The 23,885-nt window shown below is 36.0% G+C and overlaps 1 protein-coding gene across 1 annotated transcript in view; it reads right to left on the bottom strand.

Moving 5' to 3' along the window:
* Positions 1 to 23,885, bottom strand: part of LOC143257780 (metabotropic glycine receptor-like) — a 178,597-nt gene that overhangs the window by 21,829 nt on the left and 132,883 nt on the right. Inside the window, exons 5-10 of the mRNA XM_076516812.1 lie at positions 22,191 to 22,259; positions 19,685 to 19,794; positions 19,056 to 19,291; positions 18,636 to 18,777; positions 16,997 to 17,102; positions 14,742 to 14,918 (exon numbers count right to left, since the gene is read on the bottom strand). Coding sequence (XP_076372927.1) covers positions 14,742 to 14,918; positions 16,997 to 17,102; positions 18,636 to 18,777; positions 19,056 to 19,291; positions 19,685 to 19,794; positions 22,191 to 22,259 — 840 coding nt within the window. The remainder of the gene's footprint in view (positions 1 to 14,741; positions 14,919 to 16,996; positions 17,103 to 18,635; positions 18,778 to 19,055; positions 19,292 to 19,684; positions 19,795 to 22,190; positions 22,260 to 23,885) is intronic.

Genomic DNA, 23,885 nt, shown 5'->3' with positions numbered 1-23,885 from the left:
TTGTCACTCTTATCAGCGTTAGTTCTATAGTGTAAAGTGTTGTCACTCTTATCAGCGTTAGTTCTATAGTGTAAAGTGTTGTCACTCTTATCAGCGTTAGTTCTATAGTGTAAAGTGTTGTCACTCTTATCAGCGTTAGTTCTATAGTGTAAAGTGTTGTCACTCTTATCAGCGTTAGTTCTATAGTGTAAAGTGTTGTCACTCTTATCAGCGTTAGTTCTATAGTGTAAAGTGTTGTCACTCTTATCAGCGTTAGTTCTATAGTGTAAAGTGTTGTCACTCTTATCAGCGTTACTTCTATAGTGTAAAGTGTTGTCACTCTTATCAGCGTTAGTTCTATAGTGTAAAGTGTTGTCACTCTTATCAGCGTTAGTTCTATAGTGTAAAGTGTTGTCACTCTTATCAGCGTTAGTTCTATAGTGTAAAGTGTTGTCACTCTTATCAGCGTTAGTTCTATAGTGTAAAGTGTTGTCACTCTTATCAGCGTTAGTTCTATAGTGTAAAGTGTTGTCACTCTTATCAGCGTTAGTTCTATAGTGTAAAGTGTTGTCACTCTTATCAGCGTTAGTTCTATAGTGTAAAGTGTTGTCACTCTTATCAGCGTTAGTTCTATAGTGTAAAGTGTTGTCACTCTTATCAGCGTTAGTTCTATAGTGTAAAGTGTTGTCACTCTTATCAGCGTTAGTTCTATAGTGTAAAGTGTTGTCACTCTTATCAGCGTTAGTTCTATAGTGTAAAGTGTTGTCACTCTTATCAGCGTTAGTTCTATAGTGTAAAGTGTTGTCACTCTTATCAGCGTTAGTTCTATAGTGTAAAGTGTTGTCACTCTTATCAGCGTTAGTTCTATAGTGTAAAGTGTTGTCACTCTTATCAGCGTTAGTTCTATAGTGTAAAGTGTTGTCACTCTTATCAGCGTTAGTTCTATAGTGTAAAGTGTTGTCACTCTTATCAGCGTTAGTTCTATAGTGTAAAGTGTTGTCACTCTTATCAGCGTTAGTTCTATAGTGTAAAGTGTTGTCACTCTTATCAGCGTTAGTTCTATAGTGTAAAGTGTTGTCACTCTTATCAGCGTTAGTTCTATAGTGTAAAGTGTTGTCACTCTTATCAGCGTTAGTTCTATAGTGTAAAGTGTTGTCACTCTTATCAGCGTTAGTTCTATAGTGTAAAGTGTTGTCACTCTTATCAGCGTTAGTTCTATAGTGTAAAGTGTTGTCACTCTTATCAGCGTTAGTTCTATAGTGTAAAGTGTTGTCACTCTTATCAGCGTTAGTTCTATAGTGTAAAGTGTTGTCACTCTTATCAGCGTTAGTTCTATAGTGTAAAGTGTTGTCACTCTTATCAGCGTTAGTTCTATAGTGTAAAGTGTTGTCACTCTTATCAGCGTTAGTTCTATAGTGTAAAGTGTTGTCACTCTTATCAGCGTTAGTTCTATAGTGTAAAGTGTTGTCACTCTTATCAGCGTTAGTTCTATAGTGTAAAGTGTTGTCACTCTTATCAGCGTTAGTTCTATAGTGTAAAGTGTTGTCACTCTTATCAGCGTTAGTTCTATAGTGTAAAGTGTTGTCACTCTTATCAGCGTTAGTTCTATAGTGTAAAGTGTTGTCACTCTTATCAGCGTTAGTTCTATAGTGTAAAGTGTTGTCACTCTTATCAGCGTTAGTTCTATAGTGTAAAGTGTTGTCACTCTTATCAGCGTTAGTTCTATAGTGTAAAGTGTTGTCACTCTTATCAGCGTTAGTTCTATAGTGTAAAGTGTTGTCACTCTTATCAGCGTTAGTTCTATAGTGTAAAGTGTTGTCACTCTTATCAGCGTTACTTCTATAGTGTAAAGTGTTGTCACTCTTATCAGCGTTAGTTCTATAGTGTAAAGTGTTGTCACTCTTATCAGCGTTAGTTCTATAGTGTAAAGTGTTGTCACTCTTATCAGCGTTAGTTCTATAGTGTAAAGTGTTGTCACTCTTATCAGCGTTAGTTCTATAGTGTAAAGTGTTGTCACTCTTATCAGCGTTAGTTCTATAGTGTAAAGTGTTGTCACTCTTATCAGCGTTAGTTCTATAGTGTAAAGTGTTGTCACTCTTATCAGCGTTAGTTCTATAGTGTAAAGTGTTGTCACTCTTATCAGCGTTAGTTCTATAGTGTAAAGTGTTGTCACTCTTATCAGCGTTAGTTCTATAGTGTAAAGTGTTGTCACTCTTATCAGCGTTAGTTCTATAGTGTAAAGTGTTGTCACTCTTATCAGCGTTAGTTCTATAGTGTAAAGTGTTGTCACTCTTATCAGCGTTAGTTCTATAGTGTAAAGTGTTGTCACTCTTATCAGCGTTAGTTCTATAGTGTAAAGTGTTGTCACTCTTATCAGCGTTAGTTCTATAGTGTAAAGTGTTGTCACTCTTATCAGCGTTAGTTCTATAGTGTAAAGTGTTGTCACTCTTATCAGCGTTAGTTCTATAGTGTAAAGTGTTGTCACTCTTATCAGCGTTAGTTCTATAGTGTAAAGTGTTGTCACTCTTATCAGCGTTAGTTCTATAGTGTAAAGTGTTGTCACTCTTATCAGCGTTAGTTCTATAGTGTAAAGTGTTGTCACTCTTATCAGCGTTAGTTCTATAGTGTAAAGTGTTGTCACTCTTATCAGCGTTAGTTCTATAGTGTAAAGTGTTGTCACTCTTATCAGCGTTAGTTCTATAGTGTAAAGTGTTGTCACTCTTATCAGCGTTAGTTCTATAGTGTAAAGTGTTGTCACTCTTATCAGCGTTAGTTCTATAGTGTAAAGTGTTGTCACTCTTATCAGCGTTAGTTCTATAGTGTAAAGTGTTGTCACTCTTATCAGCGTTAGTTCTATAGTGTAAAGTGTTGTCACTCTTATCAGCGTTAGTTCTATAGTGTAAAGTGTTGTCACTCTTATCAGCGTTAGTTCTATAGTGTAAAGTGTTGTCACTCTTATCAGCGTTAGTTCTATAGTGTAAAGTGTTGTCACTCTTATCAGCGTTAGTTCTATAGTGTAAAGTGTTGTCACTCTTATCAGCGTTAGTTCTATAGTGTAAAGTGTTGTCACTCTTATCAGCGTTAGTTCTATAGTGTAAAGTGTTGTCACTCTTATCAGCGTTAGTTCTATAGTGTAAAGTGTTGTCACTCTTATCAGCGTTAGTTCTATAGTGTAAAGTGTTGTCACTCTTATCAGCGTTAGTTCTATAGTGTAAAGTGTTGTCACTCTTATCAGCGTTAGTTCTATAGTGTAAAGTGTTGTCACTCTTATCAGCGTTAGTTCTATAGTGTAAAGTGTTGTCACTCTTATCAGCGTTAGTTCTATAGTGTAAAGTGTTGTCACTCTTATCAGCGTTAGTTCTATAGTGTAAAGTGTTGTCACTCTTATCAGCGTTAGTTCTATAGTGTAAAGTGTTGTCACTCTTATCAGCGTTAGTTCTATAGTGTAAAGTGTTGTCACTCTTATCAGCGTTAGTTCTATAGTGTAAAGTGTTGTCACTCTTATCAGCGTTAGTTCTATAGTGTAAAGTGTTGTCACTCTTATCAGCGTTAGTTCTATAGTGTAAAGTGTTGTCACTCTTATCAGCGTTAGTTCTATAGTGTAAAGTGTTGTCACTCTTATCAGCGTTAGTTCTATAGTGTAAAGTGTTGTCACTCTTATCAGCGTTAGTTCTATAGTGTAAAGTGTTGTCACTCTTATCAGCGTTAGTTCTATAGTGTAAAGTGTTGTCACTCTTATCAGCGTTAGTTCTATAGTGTAAAGTGTTGTCACTCTTATCAGCGTTAGTTCTATAGTGTAAAGTGTTGTCACTCTTATCAGCGTTAGTTCTATAGTGTAAAGTGTTGTCACTCTTATCAGCGTTAGTTCTATAGTGTAAAGTGTTGTCACTCTTATCAGCGTTAGTTCTATAGTGTAAAGTGTTGTCACTCTTATCAGCGTTAGTTCTATAGTGTAAAGTGTTGTCACTCTTATCAGCGTTAGTTCTATAGTGTAAAGTGTTGTCACTCTTATCAGCGTTAGTTCTATAGTGTAAAGTGTTGTCACTCTTATCAGCGTTAGTTCTATAGTGTAAAGTGTTGTCACTCTTATCAGCGTTAGTTCTATAGTGTAAAGTGTTGTCACTCTTATCAGCGTTAGTTCTATAGTGTAAAGTGTTGTCACTCTTATCAGCGTTAGTTCTATAGTGTAAAGTGTTGTCACTCTTATCAGCGTTAGTTCTATAGTGTAAAGTGTTGTCACTCTTATCAGCGTTAGTTCTATAGTGTAAAGTGTTGTCACTCTTATCAGCGTTACTTCTATAGTGTAAAGTGTTGTCACTCTTATCAGCGTTAGTTCTATAGTGTAAAGTGTTGTCACTCTTATCAGCGTTAGTTCTATAGTGTAAAGTGTTGTCACTCTTATCAGCGTTAGTTCTATAGTGTAAAGTGTTGTCACTCTTATCAGCGTTAGTTCTATAGTGTAAAGTGTTGTCACTCTTATCAGCGTTAGTTCTATAGTGTAAAGTGTTGTCACTCTTATCAGCGTTAGTTCTATAGTGTAAAGTGTTGTCACTCTTATCAGCGTTAGTTCTATAGTGTAAAGTGTTGTCACTCTTATCAGCGTTAGTTCTATAGTGTAAAGTGTTGTCACTCTTATCAGCGTTAGTTCTATAGTGTAAAGTGTTGTCACTCTTATCAGCGTTAGTTCTATAGTGTAAAGTGTTGTCACTCTTATCAGCGTTAGTTCTATAGTGTAAAGTGTTGTCACTCTTATCAGCGTTAGTTCTATAGTGTAAAGTGTTGTCACTCTTATCAGCGTTAGTTCTATAGTGTAAAGTGTTGTCACTCTTATCAGCGTTAGTTCTATAGTGTAAAGTGTTGTCACTCTTATCAGCGTTAGTTCTATAGTGTAAAGTGTTGTCACTCTTATCAGCGTTAGTTCTATAGTGTTGTGTGTTGTCACTCTTATCAGCGTTAGTTCTATAGTGTAAAGTGTTGTCACTCTTATCAGCGTTAGTTCTATAGTGTAAAGTGTTGTCACTCTTATCAGCGTTAGTTCTATAGTGTAAAGTGTTGTCACTCTTATCAGCGTTAGTTCTATAGTGTAAAGTGTTGTCACTCTTATCAGCGTTAGTTCTATAGTGTAAAGTGTTGTCACTCTTATCAGCGTTAGTTCTATAGTGTAAAGTGTTGTCACTCTTATCAGCGTTAGTTCTATAGTGTAAAGTGTTGTCACTCTTATCAGCGTTAGTTCTATAGTGTAAAGTGTTGTCACTCTTATCAGCGTTAGTTCTATAGTGTAAAGTGTTGTCACTCTTATCAGCGTTAGTTCTATAGTGTAAAGTGTTGTCACTCTTATCAGCGTTAGTTCTAGTGTAAAGTGTTGTCACTCTTATCAGCGTTAGTTCTATGTGTTGTCACTCTTATCAGCGTTAGTTCTATAGTGTAAAGTGTTGTCACTCTTATCAGCGTTAGTTCTATAGTGTAAAGTGTTGTCACTCTTATCAGCGTTAGTTCTATAGTGTAAAGTGTTGTCACTCTTATCAGCGTTAGTTCTATAGTGTAAAGTGTTGTCACTCTTATCAGCGTTAGTTCTATAGTGTAAAGTGTTGTCACTCTTATCAGCGTTAGTTCTATAGTGTAAAGTGTTGTCACTCTTATCAGCGTTAGTTCTATAGTGTAAAGTGTTGTCACTCTTATCAGCGTTAGTTCTATAGTGTAAAGTGTTGTCACTCTTATCAGCGTTAGTTCTATAGTGTAAAGTGTTGTCACTCTTATCAGCGTTAGTTCTATAGTGTAAAGTGTTGTCACTCTTATCAGCGTTAGTTCTATAGTGTAAAGTGTTGTCACTCTTATCAGCGTTAGTTCTATAGTGTAAAGTGTTGTCACTCTTATCAGCGTTAGTTCTATAGTGTAAAGTGTTGTCACTCTTATCAGCGTTAGTTCTATAGTGTAAAGTGTTGTCACTCTTATCAGCGTTAGTTCTATAGTGTAAAGTGTTGTCACTCTTATCAGCGTTAGTTCTATAGTGTAAAGTGTTGTCACTCTTATCAGCGTTAGTTCTATAGTGTAAAGTGTTGTCACTCTTATCAGCGTTAGTTCTATAGTGTAAAGTGTTGTCACTCTTATCAGCGTTAGTTCTATAGTGTAAAGTGTTGTCACTCTTATCAGCGTTAGTTCTATAGTGTAAAGTGTTGTCACTCTTATCAGCGTTAGTTCTATAGTGTAAAGTGTTGTCACTCTTATCAGCGTTAGTTCAGCGTTAGTTCTGTAGTGTGTTGTCACTCTTATCAGCGTTAGTTCTATAGTGTAAAGTGTTGTCACTCTTATCAGCGTTAGTTCTATAGTGTAAAGTGTTGTCACTCTTATCAGCGTTAGTTCTATAGTGTAAAGTGTTGTCACTCTTATCAGCGTTAGTTCTATAGTGTAAAGTGTTGTCACTCTTATCAGCGTTAGTTCTATAGTGTAAAGTGTTGTCACTCTTATCAGCGTTAGTTCTATAGTGTAAAGTGTTGTCACTCTTATCAGCGTTAGTTCTATAGTGTAAAGTGTTGTCACTCTTATCAGCGTTAGTTCTATAGTGTAAAGTGTTGTCACTCTTATCAGCGTTAGTTCTATAGTGTAAAGTGTTGTCACTCTTATCAGCGTTAGTTCTATAGTGTAAAGTGTTGTCACTCTTATCAGCGTTAGTTCTATAGTGTAAAGTGTTGTCACTCTTATCAGCGTTAGTTCTATAGTGTAAAGTGTTGTCACTCTTATCAGCGTTAGTTCTATAGTGTAAAGTGTTGTCACTCTTATCAGCGTTAGTTCTATAGTGTTGTGTGTTGTCACTCTTATCAGCGTTAGTTCTATAGTGTAAAGTGTTGTCACTCTTATCAGCGTTAGTTCTATAGTGTAAAGTGTTGTCACTCTTATCAGCGTTAGTTCTATAGTGTAAAGTGTTGTCACTCTTATCAGCGTTAGTTCTATAGTGTAAAGTGTTGTCACTCTTATCAGCGTTAGTTCTATAGTGTAAAGTGTTGTCACTCTTATCAGCGTTAGTTCTATATAGTGTTGTTCTATAGTGTTGTCACTCTTATCAGCGTTAGTTCTATAGTGTAAAGTGTTGTCACTCTTATCAGCGTTAGTTCTATAGTGTAAAGTGTTGTCACTCTTATCAGCGTTAGTTCTATAGTGTAAAGTGTTGTCACTCTTATCAGCGTTAGTTCTATAGTGTAAAGTGTTGTCACTCTTATCAGCGTTAGTTCTATAGTGTAAAGTGTTGTCACTCTTATCAGCGTTAGTTCTATAGTGTAAAGTGTTGTCACTCTTATCAGCGTTAGTTCTATAGTGTTGTGTGTTGTCACTCTTATCAGCGTTAGTTCTATAGTGTTGTGTGTTGTCACTCTTATCAGCGTTAGTTCTATAGTGTTGTGTGTTGTCACTCTTATCAGCGTTAGTTCTATAGTGTAAAGTGTTGTCACTCTTATCAGCGTTAGTTCTATAGTGTAAAGTGTTGTCACTCTTATCAGCGTTAGTTCTATAGTGTAAAGTGTTGTCACTCTTATCAGCGTTAGTTCTATAGTGTAAAGTGTTGTCACTCTTATCAGCGTTAGTTCTATAGTGTTGTGTGTTGTCACTCTTATCAGCGTTAGTTCTATAGTGTGTGTGTTGTCACTCTTATCAGCGTTAGTTCTATAGTGTTGTGTGTTGTCACTCTTATCAGCGTTAGTTCTATAGTGTAAAGTGTTGTCACTCTTATCAGCGTTAGTTCTATAGTGTAAAGTGTTGTCACTCTTATCAGCGTTAGTTCTATAGTGTAAAGTGTTGTCACTCTTATCAGCGTTAGTTCTATAGTGTAAAGTGTTGTCACTCTTATCAGCGTTAGTTCTATAGTGTTGTGTGTTGTCACTCTTATCAGCGTTAGTTCTATAGTGTTGTGTGTTGTCACTCTTATCAGCGTTAGTTCTATAGTGTAAAGTGTTGTCACTCTTATCAGCGTTAGTTCTATAGTGTAAAGTGTTGTCACTCTTATCAGCGTTAGTTCTATAGTGTAAAGTGTTGTCACTCTTATCAGCGTTAGTTCTATAGTGTAAAGTGTTGTCACTCTTATCAGCGTTAGTTCTATAGTGTAAAGTGTTGTCACTCTTATCAGCGTTAGTTCTATAGTGTAAAGTGTTGTCACTCTTATCAGCGTTAGTTCTATAGTGTAAAGTGTTGTCACTCTTATCAGCGTTAGTTCTATAGTGTTGTGTGTTGTCACTCTTATCAGCGTTAGTTCTATAGTGTAAAGTGTTGTCACTCTTATCAGCGTTAGTTCTATAGTGTAAAGTGTTGTCACTCTTATCAGCGTTAGTTCTATAGTGTAAAGTGTTGTCACTCTTATCAGCGTTAGTTCTATAGTGTAAAGTGTTGTTGTCACGTTAGTTCTATAGTCAAAGTTAGTCACTCTATAGTGTAAAGTGTTGTCACTCTTATCAGCGTTAGTTCTATAGTGTAAAGTGTTGTCACTCTTATCAGCGTTAGTTCTATAGTGTAAAGTGTTGTCACTCTTATCAGCGTTAGTTCTATAGTGTAAAGTGTTGTCACTCTTATCAGCGTTAGTTCTATAGTGTAAAGTGTTGTCACTCTTATCAGCGTTAGTTCTATAGTGTAAAGTGTTGTCACTCTTATCAGCGTTAGTTCTATAGTGTAAAGTGTTGTCACTCTTATCAGCGTTAGTTCTATAGTGTAAAGTGTTGTCACTCTTATCAGCGTTACTTCTATAGTGTAAAGTGTTGTCACTCTTATCAGCGTTAGTTCTATAGTGTTGTGTGTTGTCACTCTTATCAGCGTTAGTTCTATAGTGTAAAGTGTTGTCACTCTTATCAGCGTTAGTTCTATAGTGTAAAGTGTTGTCACTCTTATCAGCGTTAGTTCTATAGTGTAAAGTGTTGTCACTCTTATCAGCGTTAGTTCTATAGTGTAAAGTGTTGTCACTCTTATCAGCGTTAGTTCTATAGTGTAAAGTGTTGTCACTCTTATCAGCGTTAGTTCTATAGTGTAAAGTGTTGTCACTCTTATCAGCGTTAGTTCTATAGTGTTGTGTGTTGTCACTCTTATCAGCGTTAGTTCTATAGTGTAAAGTGTTGTCACTCTTATCAGCGTTAGTTCTATAGTGTAAAGTGTTGTCACTCTTATCAGCGTTAGTTCTATAGTGTAAAGTGTTGTCACTCTTATCAGCGTTAGTTCTATAGTGTAAAGTGTTGTCACTCTTATCAGCGTTAGTTCTATAGTGTAAAGTGTTGTCACTCTTATCAGCGTTAGTTCTATAGTGTTGTGTGTTGTCACTCTTATCAGCGTTAGTTCTATAGTGTAAAGTGTTGTCACTCTTATCAGCGTTAGTTCTATAGTGTAAAGTGTTGTCACTCTTATCAGCGTTAGTTCTATAGTGTAAAGTGTTGTCACTCTTATCAGCGTTAGTTCTATAGTGTAAAGTGTTGTCACTCTTATCAGCGTTAGTTCTATAGTGTAAAGTGTTGTCACTCTTATCAGCGTTAGTTCTATAGTGTAAAGTGTTGTCACTCTTATCAGCGTTAGTTCTATAGTGTAAAGTGTTGTCACTCTTATCAGCGTTAGTTCTATAGTGTAAAGTGTTGTCACTCTTATCAGCGTTAGTTCTATAGTGTAAAGTGTTGTCACTCTTATCAGCGTTAGTTCTATAGTGTAAAGTGTTGTCACTCTTATCAGCGTTAGTTCTATAGTGTAAAGTGTTGTCACTCTTATCAGCGTTAGTTCTATAGTGTAAAGTGTTGTCACTCTTATCAGCGTTAGTTCTATAGTGTAAAGTGTTGTCACTCTTATCAGCGTTAGTTCTATAGTGTAAAGTGTTGTCACTCTTATCAGCGTTAGTTCTATAGTGTTGTGTGTTGTCACTCTTATCAGCGTTAGTTCTATAGTGTTGTGTGTTGTCACTCTTATCAGCGTTAGTTCTATAGTGTTGTGTGTTGTCACTCTTATCAGCGTTAGTTCTATAGTGTAAAGTGTTGTCACTCTTATCAGCGTTAGTTCTATAGTGTTGTGTGTTGTCACTCTTATCAGCGTTAGTTCTATAGTGTTGTGTGTTGTCACTCTTATCAGCGTTAGTTCTATAGTGTGTGTGTGTTGTCACTCTTATCAGCGTTAGTTCTATAGTGTAAAGTGTTGTCACTCTTATCAGCGTTAGTTCTATAGTGTTGTAAAGTGTTGTCACTCTTATCAGCGTTAGTTCTATAGTGTTGTGTGTTGTCACTCTTATCAGCGTTAGTTCTATAGTGTTGTGTGTTGTCACTCTTATCAGCGTTAGTTCTATAGTGTAAAGTGTTGTCACTCTTATCAGCGTTAGTTCTATAGTGTTGTGTGTTGTCACTCTTATCAGCGTTAGTTCTATAGTGTAAAGTGTTGTCACTCTTATCAGCGTTAGTTCTATAGTGTAAAGTGTTGTCACTCTTATCAGCGTTAGTTCTATAGTGTAAAGTGTTGTCACTCTTATCAGCGTTAGTTCTATAGTGTAAAGTGTTGTCACTCTTATCAGCGTTAGTTCTATAGTGTAAAGTGTTGTCACTCTTATCAGCGTTAGTTCTATAGTGTTGTGTGTTGTCACTCTTATCAGCGTTAGTTCTATAGTGTTGTGTGTTGTCACTCTTATCAGTGTTAGTTCTATGGTGTAAAGTGTTGTCACTCTTATCAGCGTTAGTTCTATAGTGTTGTGTGTTGTCACTCTTATCAGCGTTAGTTCTATAGTGTAAAGTGTTGTCACTCTTATCAGCGTTAGTTCTATAGTGTAAAGTGTTGTCACTCTTATCAGTGTTAGTTCTATCGTGTAAAGTGTTGTCACTCTTATCAGCGTTAGTTCTATAGTGTAAAGTGTTGTCACTCTTATCAGCGTTAGTTCTATAGTGTAAAGTGTTGTCACTCTTATCAGCGTTAATTCTATAGTGTAAAGTGTTGTCACTCTTATCAGCGTTAGTTCTATAGTGTAGTGTTTTCACTTTTATCAGCGTTACTTCTATAGTGTAAAGTGTTGTCACTCTTATCAGCGTTACTTCTATAGTGTAAAGTGTTGTCACTCTTATCAGCGTTAGGTCTACAGTGTAAAGTGTTGTCACTCTTATCAGCGTTAGATCTATAGTGTTGTGTGTTGTCACTCTTATCAGCGTTAGTTCTATAGTGTTGTGTGTTGTCACTCTTATCAGCGTTAGTTCTATAGTGTTGTGTGTTGTCACTCTTATCAGCGTTAGTTCTATAGTGTAATGTGTTGTCACTCTTATCAGCGTTAGTTCTATGGTGTAAAATGTTGTTACTCTTATCAGCGTTACTTCTATTGTGTAAAGTGTTGTCACTCTTATCAGCGTTAGTTCTACAGTGTAAAGTGTTGTCACTCTTATCAGCGTTAGATCTATAGTGTTGTGTGTTGTCACTCTTATCAGCGTTAGTTCTATAGTGTTGTGTGTTGTCACTCTTATCAGCGTTAGTTCTATAGTGTTGTGTGTTGTCACTCTTATCAGCGTTAGTTCTATAGTGTTGTGTGTTGTCACTCTTATCAGTGTTAGTTCTATAGTGTGTGTGTTGTCACTCTTATCAGCGTTAGTTCTATAGTGTAAAGTGTTGTCACTCTTATCAGCGTTAGTTCTATAGTGTAAAGTGTTGTCACTCTTATCAGAGTTAGCTCTATAGTGTTGTGTGTTGTCACTCTTATCAGCGTTAGTTCCATAGTGTTGTGTGTTGTCACTCTTATCAGTGTTAGTTCTATAGTGTTGTGTGTTGTCACTCTTATCAGCGTTAGTTCTATAGTGTTGTGTGTTGTCACTCTTATCAGCGTTAGTTCTATAGTGTTGTGTGTTGTCACTCTTATCAGCGTTAGTTCTATAGTGTTGTGTGTTGTCACTCTTATCAGCGTTAGTTCTATAGTGTTGTGTGTTGTCACTCTTATCAGCGTTAGTTCTATAGTGTAAAGTGTTGTCACTCTTATCAGCGTTAGTTCTATAGTGTAAAGTGTTGTCACTCTTATCAGCGTTAGTTCTATAGTGTAAAGTGTTGTCACTCTTATCAGCGTTAGTTCTATAGTGTTGTGTGTTGTCACTCTTATCAGCGTTAGTTCTATAGTGTTGTGTGTTGTCACTCTTATCAGCGTTAGTTCTATAGTGTTGTGTGTTGTCTCTCTTATCAGTGTTAGTTCTATAGTGTAAAGTGTTGTCACTCTTATCAGCGTTAGTTCTATAGTGTTGTGTGTTGTCACTCTTATCAGCGTTAGTTCTATTGTGTAAAGTGTTGTCACTCTTATCAGCGTTAGTTCTATAGTGTAAAGTGTTGTCACTCTTATCAGCGTTAGGTCTACAGTGTAAAGTGTTGTCACTCTTATCAGCGTTAGTTCTATAGTGTTGTGTGTTGTCTCTCTTATCAGTGTTAGTTCTATAGTGTTGTGTGTTGTCACTCTTATCAGCGTTAGTTCTATAGTGTAAAGTGTTGTCTCTCTTATCAGTGTTAGTTCTATGGTGTAAAGTGTTGTCACTCTTATCAGCGTTAGTTCTATAGTGTTGTGTGTTGTCACTCTTATCAGCGTTAGTTCTATAGTGTTGTGTGTTGTCACTCTTATCAGCGTTAGTTCTATAGTGTAAAGTGTTGTCACTCTTATCAGCGTTAGTTCTATAATGTTGTTTGTTGTCACTCTTATCAGTGTTAGTTCTATAGTGTAAAGTGTTGTCACTCTTCTCAGCGTTAGTTCTATAGTGTAAAGTGTTGTCACTCTTATCAGAGTTAGCTCTACAGTGTTGTGTGTTGTCACTCTTATCAGTGTTAGTTCTATAGTGTAAAGTGTTGTCACTCTTATCAGCGTTAGTTCTATAGTGTAAAGTGTTGTCACTCTTATCAGCGTTAGTTCTATAGTGTAAAGTGTTGTCACTCTTATCAGCGTTAGTTCTATAGTGTAAAGTGTTGTCACTCTTATCAGCGTTAATTCTATAGTGTAAAGTGTTGTCACTCTTATCAGCGTTAGTTCTATAGTGTAAAGTGTTGTCACTCTTATCAGCGTTAATGGTTGTTTTTATTGAATTTCACACAATGATACCCAAGGGCTATCTACGGCTAGCCATTTCCAATTCAGTATTGTAAGACTACATGGGAGGTAGCTATTCATCACCACCAGCCGTCAACTGTTGGCTAACTAGAAATAGGATTGGTCATCACTTTATAACGATCCCACGGCTAAAAAGACATTTTCCATGACTGGAGGCGTTACCGCATTTAATACGTTATTATATGTATATGTTGACACTTGTAGGATGTCCAAACCTTTCTTTTAACATCTGTAAGTCATTAGTTAGCCCTGTTACTATCCATTCCGGCACAGACGCGTTATTTCCAGACAAAGAATGTTGAGAAATAAAACCTCTTCTAAGATATTAAACTGAAAGTTTCAAAAATCCACATTACTCGCGGATTGGTTTGTTGTTGAATTTCGCGCAAATCTACACGAGGGCTATCTACGCCAGCCGTCCCTAATTTAGCAGTGTAAGACTAAAGGGGAAGGAAGCTAGTCATCACCACTCACCGCCAATTACTGTACTACTCTTTTACCAAGAACAGTGGGATTGACCGTCACATTATAACAACTCCACGGCTGAAAGGGCAAGCATGTTTGATGCGACGGGGATTACGTCAGATAACGAGTCGAACGGGCTAACACACCTGGCCATGTCGGGCCCAGTACTGGCGGAAACATCTCTATATATTTTTAAACACCAAAGACGTTCGCCCTTTCAGCCGTGGGTGTGTTATAGTGTTGTCTGTTGTCACTCTTATCAGCGTTAGTTCTATAGTGTTGTATGTTGTCACTCTTATCAGTGTTAGTTCTATAGTGTAAAGTGTTGTCACTCTTATCAGCGTTAGTTCTATAGTGTAAAGTGTTGTCACTCTTATCAGAGTTAGCTGAAATGTGAATCCCCGTCACATCAAACATGCTCGCCCTTTCAGCCCTGGAAGCGTTATAATGTAACGGTCAATCCCACTATTTGTTGGTAAAAAAATAGCCCAAGAGTTGGCGGTGGGTGGTGATGACTAGCTGCCTTCCCTCTAGTCTTAAACTGCTAAATTAGGGACGGCTAGCACAGATAGCCCTCGAGTAGCTTTGTGCGAAATTCCAAAACAAACAAACAAAACAATCTAAACACTGCTATCAGTTGCTGGCTTGAAATCGACTAAATAGACATATGATTACAAAACTGCACTGTGACTTTCCGAATACCCTGTAGTTTTTGACAAGAGAGTAGAGCATTCTAAGTTGGAAACATTGTCTGAATGAACAACATCTACTCAATGTTTTTCTACTGGTGTACCAATTCAAATATCTGTCATTCAATGTCTCGCCATTGGCGTACCAGTTCAAATATCTGTCATTCAATGTCTCGCCATTGGCGTACCAGTTCAAATATCTGTCATTCAATGCCTCGCTATTGGTGTACCAGTTCAAATATGTCATTCAATGCCTCGTTACTGGCGTACCAGTTCAAATATCTGTCATTCAATGGCTCACTATTGTTGTACCAGTTCAAGTATGTCACTTAAGACGTAGCTGGTACTAAATGATTTCAAGTACCTGAGATTTAACCAGGGATATTTCGGATCAAGAACAGGAAGCTAAAACAACACTAACTCTAAAACCTACAACACTAGACAAGGTTTGATCGGTTCTACAGAATATAATTGTATTCACAACATTTCATCAGATTTAACTATTATTGTCGTGATGATTCCCTTAACAGAACTAAGTTATATTTAAATATGGTTACCCTGATGTCTTCTGGGTTCATATCTGCCAAGTTGATCTCTGTCAAGTCAATTTCACCATTCGACATAATGGCTTCGTGTAGTTTCAAGGCTTCTGGTAGGTGGTCTTGCAGGTCACATGAGAGGTGACGATTATGGTGATGGTCATTAGGGTCCAGAGGTCTGTGATGGTACCATAGCTTCAAATAAATATACGACATGATTAAAAAAACACAATGAGGATTTGTTTTTCTAGAGCACAAGCAAGCTTGATTCAGGTAAGTTAAACTATACCATGGTCAGAATAGCTATTCTGTATAATAATTCTTAGCCCAAAAATATACTAATCAAAGGTTTAAAAAATGACTGTCCCGTAGAGCACTTAAGTCCCTCTTTCAGATATTAAGTTTTATTTATATACGTGTTTGGTGGTGAATGTTTTAGTACAGTGCTCAGTTTCATAAACAAATGGGTATAAGAGAAATGCGATTGTTCCAAAAGGAAAAGTGAGATATTTCCCTAGTAAACGTATCAATTAATTAGTAGTTACTTCCACTAGGAGCTGGTTGAATAAAAAGTGGATTTAAAATAACCTTTCATCACATTTGTTTTTTTTTTCATTTTGAGTGAGTGTGTGTTTTATAGCAAAGCCATATAGGGCTATCCGTTGTATCCACCAATGGGTAACGAACCTCTGATTCAGGCGATGTAAATTTATAGACCTACAGCTGTTTCACCGGGGTACCACATTTTATTAGTACTTACGAAAGCAAAAAAAAAAAAAAAACGTTTATCTGCAAATTATTCCGAGGTCTGTGGTCCAATATCTACCAAACTTGGTAGGGTGATACAATAGATAAACGGGTATATCATATGGCTGTTATTACCCAGACCAACCCATACTGGGCCATACCCACAGCAAAAATATATTTCTTTAGGTAGTGCACAGTTTTGGACCAATCTTTAATATACTAATATTTTATAATTTAAGTTGTTGTTTATTGATTAGAACTGTCAAATATTCACATTTTTGTCAGTCTCCTAGAGTACAATGGCTACATCTGAAAATTCATTACTTTTCACATGGTCAGTTCCATGTTAGATGTTCACGGGTAGGATCACCAAGAACCTTTGCAGAGAGGGATCAGTGAAGTAATTGTACCACCATTCTGTTTGGTTTGTTTTTTGAATTTCGCACAAAGCTACTCGAGAGCTATCTGCGCTAGCCATCCCCATTATAGTAATATATGACCAGAAGGAAGGCAGCTAGTCATCACTACCCATTGCCAACTCTTGGACTACTCTTTTACCAACGGATATTGGGATTGACCGTCACTTTATAACACCCCCACGGCTGAAAGGGCGAGCATGTTTGGTATGACGAGGATTCGAACCCGCGACCCTCGGATTACGAGTCGAGTGCTTTGGCCACCTGAGCATGCCGGGCCTAACACCATTGTATCACTTGTTTGTTTGTTTGTTTTTCATATAGCAAAGCCACAAAGGGCTATCTGCTCAGCCCACCGAGGGGAATCGAACCCCTGATTTTAGCGTTGTAAATCCGGAGACATACCGCTGTACTAGCGGGGGCGCCATTGTATCACGAGGAATAAACCAGGTGTGAAATGAAGTAGCTGTAAATTGTGAAGTAAATTATACGTGTAAATACAAGTTACGTGTATATACATTATACGTGTAAATACAAGTTACGTGTAAATACAAGTTACGTGTAAATACATTATACGTGTAAATACAAGTTACGTGTAAATACAAGTTACGTGTAAATACATTATACGTGTAAATACAAGTTACTGGTGTAATTTATCAGTTCAAGCCCTACATTCAATGTTTACGCCCTCGGACGTAGGAGGAGTGCCTCATCTTCTTTAAGTAAATATTAGTAAAATCAACAGTAAAGCATAATTGTAAGTGTAGTGTAAAACTTACAACTGTTATACTTGATAACATGTGTTAAGTTCACCCACTCTGGACATATTTCTTCAACACACAGTGCAACTGATCAAACAAACTCATCAAGATGGGCGTTACTTGCACGCGACTAGAGTTAAAATCACATGGCCATGACAAGACCAATAGTGGAACTTATCCATCTATTTTTTGTGATTGATTCATTCTATCAAAAGACACACACTCATTCCGCTATCAAATAAGCTACCTTCGTTTCAATCCAGAAATTTTAACCCATTTTGTAAACAGAAATAATGAACTTGTACACACGCACATACATATCTATACGTATGAAATTAAATTGTTTTACTTTTGGTCCGAAGATGAACGTAAGTATAAGTGTGACGGTCAACTGGCATCGAAGAAAGTACAGGAAGAACAAATAGTCCTGACCAAGTGACAACCACATCACACGCCTAGAAAACAATAACATTACACGTTGGTAAGTAGCCCTCACCAAAAAATAAATAAGCGTTAGATATACAGTAGAAAAATATCATACAAAGAAGAACTCATGAACGACTAATTTATAAGTAGAGTCAAAATGAAAATTTTATTATTTGCGTATATTTAATCTCATTTTAATTACTCAATATTTCTAAATAATGTGCTACACTAGATGGCTTTTATCAATAGATTACTATGCATCTTTTAATAACCTTTATTTTAAATATTTATATATTATCAGAGACATGCAAACGTTGTGATCAAATTGGTATCTTTTTTGCAACAGTGATTCTTTAAATAAAGGAATCATAGAATAATACAAAATAATTCAATCACAGATATCGAAATCTATAAGTTTACTTGTCTTAAGCCTAACGTTAGTTTTTTACCTGTCCGATAACGAAATAAATACGTTTTTGCTTTAGTTTAATTAAGACTAAACTTTACTGTACTTAGAACAACTAATAAATAAAATTATAATATTATTCTACAACTTAACGTCAGCTTTTTAAAAACTTTGATAAGCTTTTAATATGTTGTTGTCAATGGAGGATTTAAGGTTGTGTGGGCCCTACATCCCACGAAATTTTACATAGAATAAAAATATTAATACGCCCCCATTAAGACCATGAGCCCTAGTGCTGAGACCCCTCTAGCCCCTACCTAATTACGTCACTGGTTGTTGTACAAAAAGTTCGCTATAGTATATTTGTAACCACCTTTTGTTTAGACCCATTGAAAATGAAACGAAGTACGTGCACACTTTCGGGACAGAGTTTTAATATAAAACGTACTTTCTGAAAAGACTTTTATTCTTCACGTCACAATTAATAAGTAGATGTTTCTCTTTCAGTAAACATACTACATTCAAATATAGTGTACAAAATACATCAGTAAATCTGTATTTAAATAAAAAGTGCCGATAATTCATCAGTGGACAACACGAATCCGTGTATCAGTACAAATGTTCATACGGTCTAGTATAGCAAGTTGGAGAAAAGAAGGCCTACTGGCTGAGTGTTAGATACACAGATTTTCATGTGAATTATGAGTAGATAAAAAGTAGATATTGCTAATATACAAAGTATGAACTCTCGCGTAGATTACAGTCGGTGAAAGGTAGTCATCACTAATGTTAATTTTCACATGGATCATAAAACTACGAACAAAATAGGCCTATCACGTGTATCAATAATCAAATAAAAGAAGACTTATTTTTATAAATATTTATTATTAGGTTAATTAGTTGATGAAAAATAGGCCTATAATTATAAATACAGGTCCTTATATTGATCACAAGTCGAAGCAAAATAGGCTTACCAACAGGTATACAGTTTCTCGAGGGGTTCTTTAAATCGATAATCTAAGCCTATCGCTAACACAGATTCAAATGTGTATTGTATCTTTTGCTTAAAATAACTTTCAAATTTAGAAGTGCAGAAACACAGAATTAGATTAGATCAAATTTTCTGTACTTAACTAAGGATCAAAGTAAACATTACCTGACTGTGTGAGTTATAACGGAGATGATAAGTTCCATGTAAATCGCAGCACAAAGTGCCCACTTTTCACGATTAAAGTCAGGCCTAGCGTTACGAATACAGTAGGTTACGTAGCTTCCCAAAAGAAGAAATAAAAACTCCCCTGCATAATAAAAAGAAAGTAAAACACGATAGTCATAATCAAAACACGTTAACACAGACATGTGAATATCTAGCTAGGGCATGTTAGTTAAATAAAACTTCAATTGCACATTTAAGATTAATTTTTTGTATATGAATATTTTGCGTATTAATAATAATTTAGTTCAAAAGTTTATATTTTTATTAAATTTATAAGTTGTCGCAATTATGTAATTTCAGTCCTTGTTTAATAATTCCTGTTACTTGTTTGTGTTACACTTTTTTTTTAATCTGACCTACCTACTTCCGTAACATAGTCCCACCATAGGGCCCTGCAAGTGAAAAATTTAAGCCCGTCCACAGTTTTTTGTTGATCGAGAATGTCGTTCCCTCTGGCGACATTGTCCATAACTACTGCCGTCCAAGCAGCCATGTAGCCTATGACAACCAATACAATTCCAAACAAATACTTCATCAAGTCTTTATCTCTGACACAAACACGGTGGGCCTTTCGGGTCTGAAACTCTGCTAAAATTCTAACCAGAGGGGAAAAAAAAAGACATTTTATTTTTATTCCAACCACCATATTTTTTCAAATGATGCCTTTTAAAATGAGTTATGAGTAAAATACCAATAAAGCAAGGTTTTCGGATTCGTAACTTTCACCAAACTATATATATAACTTATAATCTTAATGTATCGTAATTTATATAGTTCAGTAGAAGTCTTTAAAGATAACTTATTAAAACTATAATATTAAAGTTGTTATATCTAATATTTTACGAATAAATTTTAGTGTAAAAAATATAAGTAACAATCATTTGGTTACAAAACAGTTACAATTTTTTTTACAAGTTCAGTTGATAACTAATATATTATTTATATTTTTTTTGTACTCGAAAATAATCAATTTTCAGGACCTTTCATACCTGTACACTTTTAGCACAATACTCCCATAAAATACAGCAAAACCTAACTCTCTAAACCAGGGCTCTAAAAGACACGTGACAAGAGTTGGTTCAAAATAACGTATCACCACCTATAAAATAAGAAAATAAATCCATCATACAAAAATAAGTATACTATTGCAGTACAGACAATGTAACTAAAATACTGCTCTCAAAATCCCATACTATAATTCGGCTTCTTTAACTAAATAGAAATATATTTGCTTGACCTTTTAAAACAAACAAGCAACTTTACCACATGCTGTGCAAGTAGACGTATTTAGGAACTGTTAAAAAATAGTATTCGTCGCCGTACCAAAGTCACAGTACCCACCATTTGTACATAGAGATTAACTGTTGCTTTTATAACGCACCCACAAATTTAAAATATGGGGAAGATTTTGTGTTATCGCATGGATTCAAACCCATGTCCGTGATGAAGAGAAAACCCACTTGTAGAGAAAATTATATATTTAAAAACGGCTGGTGGTGATAGAGAAAGCATTAGTAGTGCCGTTTTCAAACCCAGTTAGCCATCTCTGAAATCCAGAGCTTTACAACAGGGTCAACTCGGGTCCCTAAAAAGAAATAGAAACTGTGACACATTGGCGCTTTTCTGTGAGGGAAGGAACGCTGTAGAAAGTAAGATATGCTAAAATCATTACTTTCTCGTTTCAAGCGAAGTTACAACAACAAGAACATTAAGTTTTTAAATTATTAGAAAAGTTATTTCGTCATAATCTAGTATTCAATGTTACAACAACAAGAACATTAAGTTTTTAAATTATTAGAAAAGTTATTTCGTCATAATCTAGTATTTGTTATTGTTAAGCCTTCAACTACACTGCGGATACTGAAATCCGACTTTTAGTGTTGCAAGCCTGAGGTTTACCGCTGAGCCACTGGGGTCTTGTTATTGATAGACAAGCGTCTCTAATAAATTTGATTTACCTTATCCTTGTGGGTCAGATTTCTGAACATCAGAAACCGTTAAAGATAAAACATAGCTATAAAACTATGGTCATTTGAAAATAACTGGTTTGATTCGGCGACTAGGGTTCTCGCAATCTGTGGATGGCGGATTCGAATCCCTATCGCCAAACATGCTTGTTTGGCGGAATAGTATATACTATGTAAGATACACTACATCTGTCATATCCAGTGCCGACGAAGCCTTTCCCCACAATACCAGGACTCATCAAGCCAACTGGAATACGTCAGACAGGGTAGATTTGTTTAGAATTTTGCTTAAAACTACTCGAGGGCTATCTGCGCTAGCCGTCCCTAATTTAGCAGTGTAAGACTAGAAGGAAGACAGCTAGTTATCACCACCCACCGCCAACTCTTGGGCTACTCTTTTTGAACGAGTAGTGAGATTGACCGTCACATTATAACGCCTCCACGGCTGAAAGGGCGAGTATGTTTGGTGCGACCAGGATTCGAACCCGTGACCCTCGGATTACGAGTCGAACGCTAACACGCTTAGCCATGCGGGCCCCCGTGGAGTAAAATAGTAGCCCAAGAGTTAACTAGCTGCCTTCAGATCAATTTAAATTTAAAATATAACATAGCGTATAATTTAGTCAACACGACGCTAGGTGGCACATAATGATTAATGGTGAAATTAAATATTATACAGGAAACTGCTAAACAAAAAATTACTTTAATTTACCTATAGATTGTGTTTTCTGTTTGATAACATATGGCAACATTCTTGTCTAATATGAGCACCCTAGTGGCCGACCTAGCAAAAAGATGGATGAAGGTCGAATAAGGCTGTAGGAGTTACCTATACAAACCAAACCGGTCATTACACTATGTAACACAAATTTTGTTCCTGGATAGTACGTGTTATTTCTTAATTTCTTATGTTGTAAAAGTACAGAAAATGGCCATTATTCCCTTCAAACTTTGCTTTTGTGACTTGGATAATGAAATTTAGAAATTAACCTATTTTCTTTGTAAAACCGGGCAAATTTGCATATTTTCATTTACATAAGGTCTGAATAAAACAAGATATGAATCAAGATTTACATATATTTATACTAAAGTTGTACAAAAATGTTTAGCAGTGAGTAGTCTTTTTTAGATTTGCGACTTTAATGTAAATCACTTTCACGCATCAACCCCAAATATAATCTCCCACCATGTTTTCGTTATACGCTCCCAGGTCACAAAAGCAAAGTTTGAAGAGAAAAATAGGTCTTTTCCATTTAGTTTAGGCATAAACAATTGGGAAATAACACTTTATGGCCAGGAACAAGAAAAAGTAAAAATTTTGTTACATAGTATTATATCTAAAATTATTAGATTCTTTGTGAGAAGTTGTTTGTTTTCCAAAAACACTTGTATTACTAGCACAGTTTAGAACATAGTTCTTTTCAGCACTTTTGAAAGAATAATTAAACAGCATCATACAGGACAGTTTTAAAATCATAAGATTTACATTCAATATACACGTTTAAAAATAACCAAAGTAAGGACTCACCGTTTGATAAAGCAGAAGAGCTCCGAACAACATGACCTCTAGCATGACCCACATTGAACCAGCCATTACCTGTAAGGTCAGAGGTGACAGTGATTGTTTTATAACTAACAAGTTTCTGTGATGACGTAGCTGGATGAGTGAAGTATTTCACATAAAAAGATTTTAGTAATTTAATTTAAAGAAACAAGGTTTAATGAGCTTCGAAAGTTGTTTTCAAACAACGCTGTAGAAAGTATAAAAGATAATGCTGACCGTTGGTCACCTAAAAGAAAACAACTTTAATTTGTTTCACTAAAATAAAAGATTTCTTGAAATTTAAGTTCTCACTGAAACGATGTTATTACTTATTGTTTCAAAACAAACAAGAAAACTTATGATTTATTAATACGACGTGTTTTCTTATAGCAAAGCCACATAGGGCTATCTGCTGAGCCCATCGAGGGGAATCGAACCCCCTAATTTTAGCGTTGTAAACCCATAGACTTACTGCTGTACTAGCGGGGTGCTTATTAATACAAACTAAAATTATTTTCATTTCACCAAATGATGAAAGTTTAATCTGAGAATTTGTTTATTCAGGAGAAACAAAAGTTCTTCAATAGATTCTTATGTCACTCTGACACGAAGTGTTTGATTGATTTAGAGCAAAGTCACATTGGGCCATCTGTTGAGTTCACTACCGGGAATCGAACCCGAGGGAATCAATACGATAGTATTCAGTATCTTACACGGCCCGCGAATTTCACCAAATTAATAAATAATGAAATAGTTCGAATGTCTATAAAATAAAGGACAAGAAAAAAAAAAAAGGTAACTCGTTTTCCTTCTCTGAAATATTATTCTAAACCAGGGTGACCCCTAGTGGTTCAACTGTAAAACTGAAAATTCATACCGTTAAAAACCAGGCTTCCTACCTGCGGTGGAAGCATCAGAGATATACTATTGTGTTGCTTTATACTAAACAACAGACAAATAAAAATAAACTCTAAAGCAGGGGTACTCAAACAGTGCCTCCTTTCTCTTGTCTGTGGTACTTGACACCTACCGTCCTTAAAATGACTCCCGCTAGTACAGCGGTATCTCTACGGATTCACAACGCTAAAATCAGGGGTTCGATTCCCCTCGGTGGGCTCAGCAGATAGCCCAATGTAACTTTGCTATAAGACAAACACACCCGTTCCTAAAACAAACGTTACTATATCCGTATAAACAAAGGCAATAAATAGCCATTACCAATAAACTAAGAACTACAGTGAACTACAGAATGATTTGGTTTGTACTACAAAATGATTTGGTTTGTTTTTATCGCGCACAGCTACTCAAGTAGTCGTCCCTAGTTTAATAGTGATACTCAACAATCCTAACTGCCAACGAATATTGACTGTCATATTATAACGGCCCCACAGCTGTAAAATCGAATCCGTGACACAGATTTCGAGTCAAGTGCCCTAACCACCATGTCCATAACAGGCTGAAACAGACATGCTTGTAAGTATACAGTGATTTAAATTTCATCTGCGATGCTGAGTGTGCTTTAGTAACAGAGCAGTAAATATTTGCTTTACTTGTGTGATCTCTGGGGAGATTTCTTGCAATATCTCTCTCTTCATACTTCTGAAACCACTGATTTAAAGAACATCGTCTGGATATACAAGTTGGATATCCATGAATATCATTAGAAATTATTTTCCGTAA

The sequence above is a fragment of the Tachypleus tridentatus genome, chromosome 7 (genome assembly GCF_004210375.1).
Source record: "Tachypleus tridentatus isolate NWPU-2018 chromosome 7, ASM421037v1, whole genome shotgun sequence".
NCBI lineage: Eukaryota > Metazoa > Arthropoda > Merostomata > Xiphosura > Limulidae > Tachypleus > Tachypleus tridentatus.
This window is presented reverse-complemented; position numbering and strand designations above follow the sequence as displayed.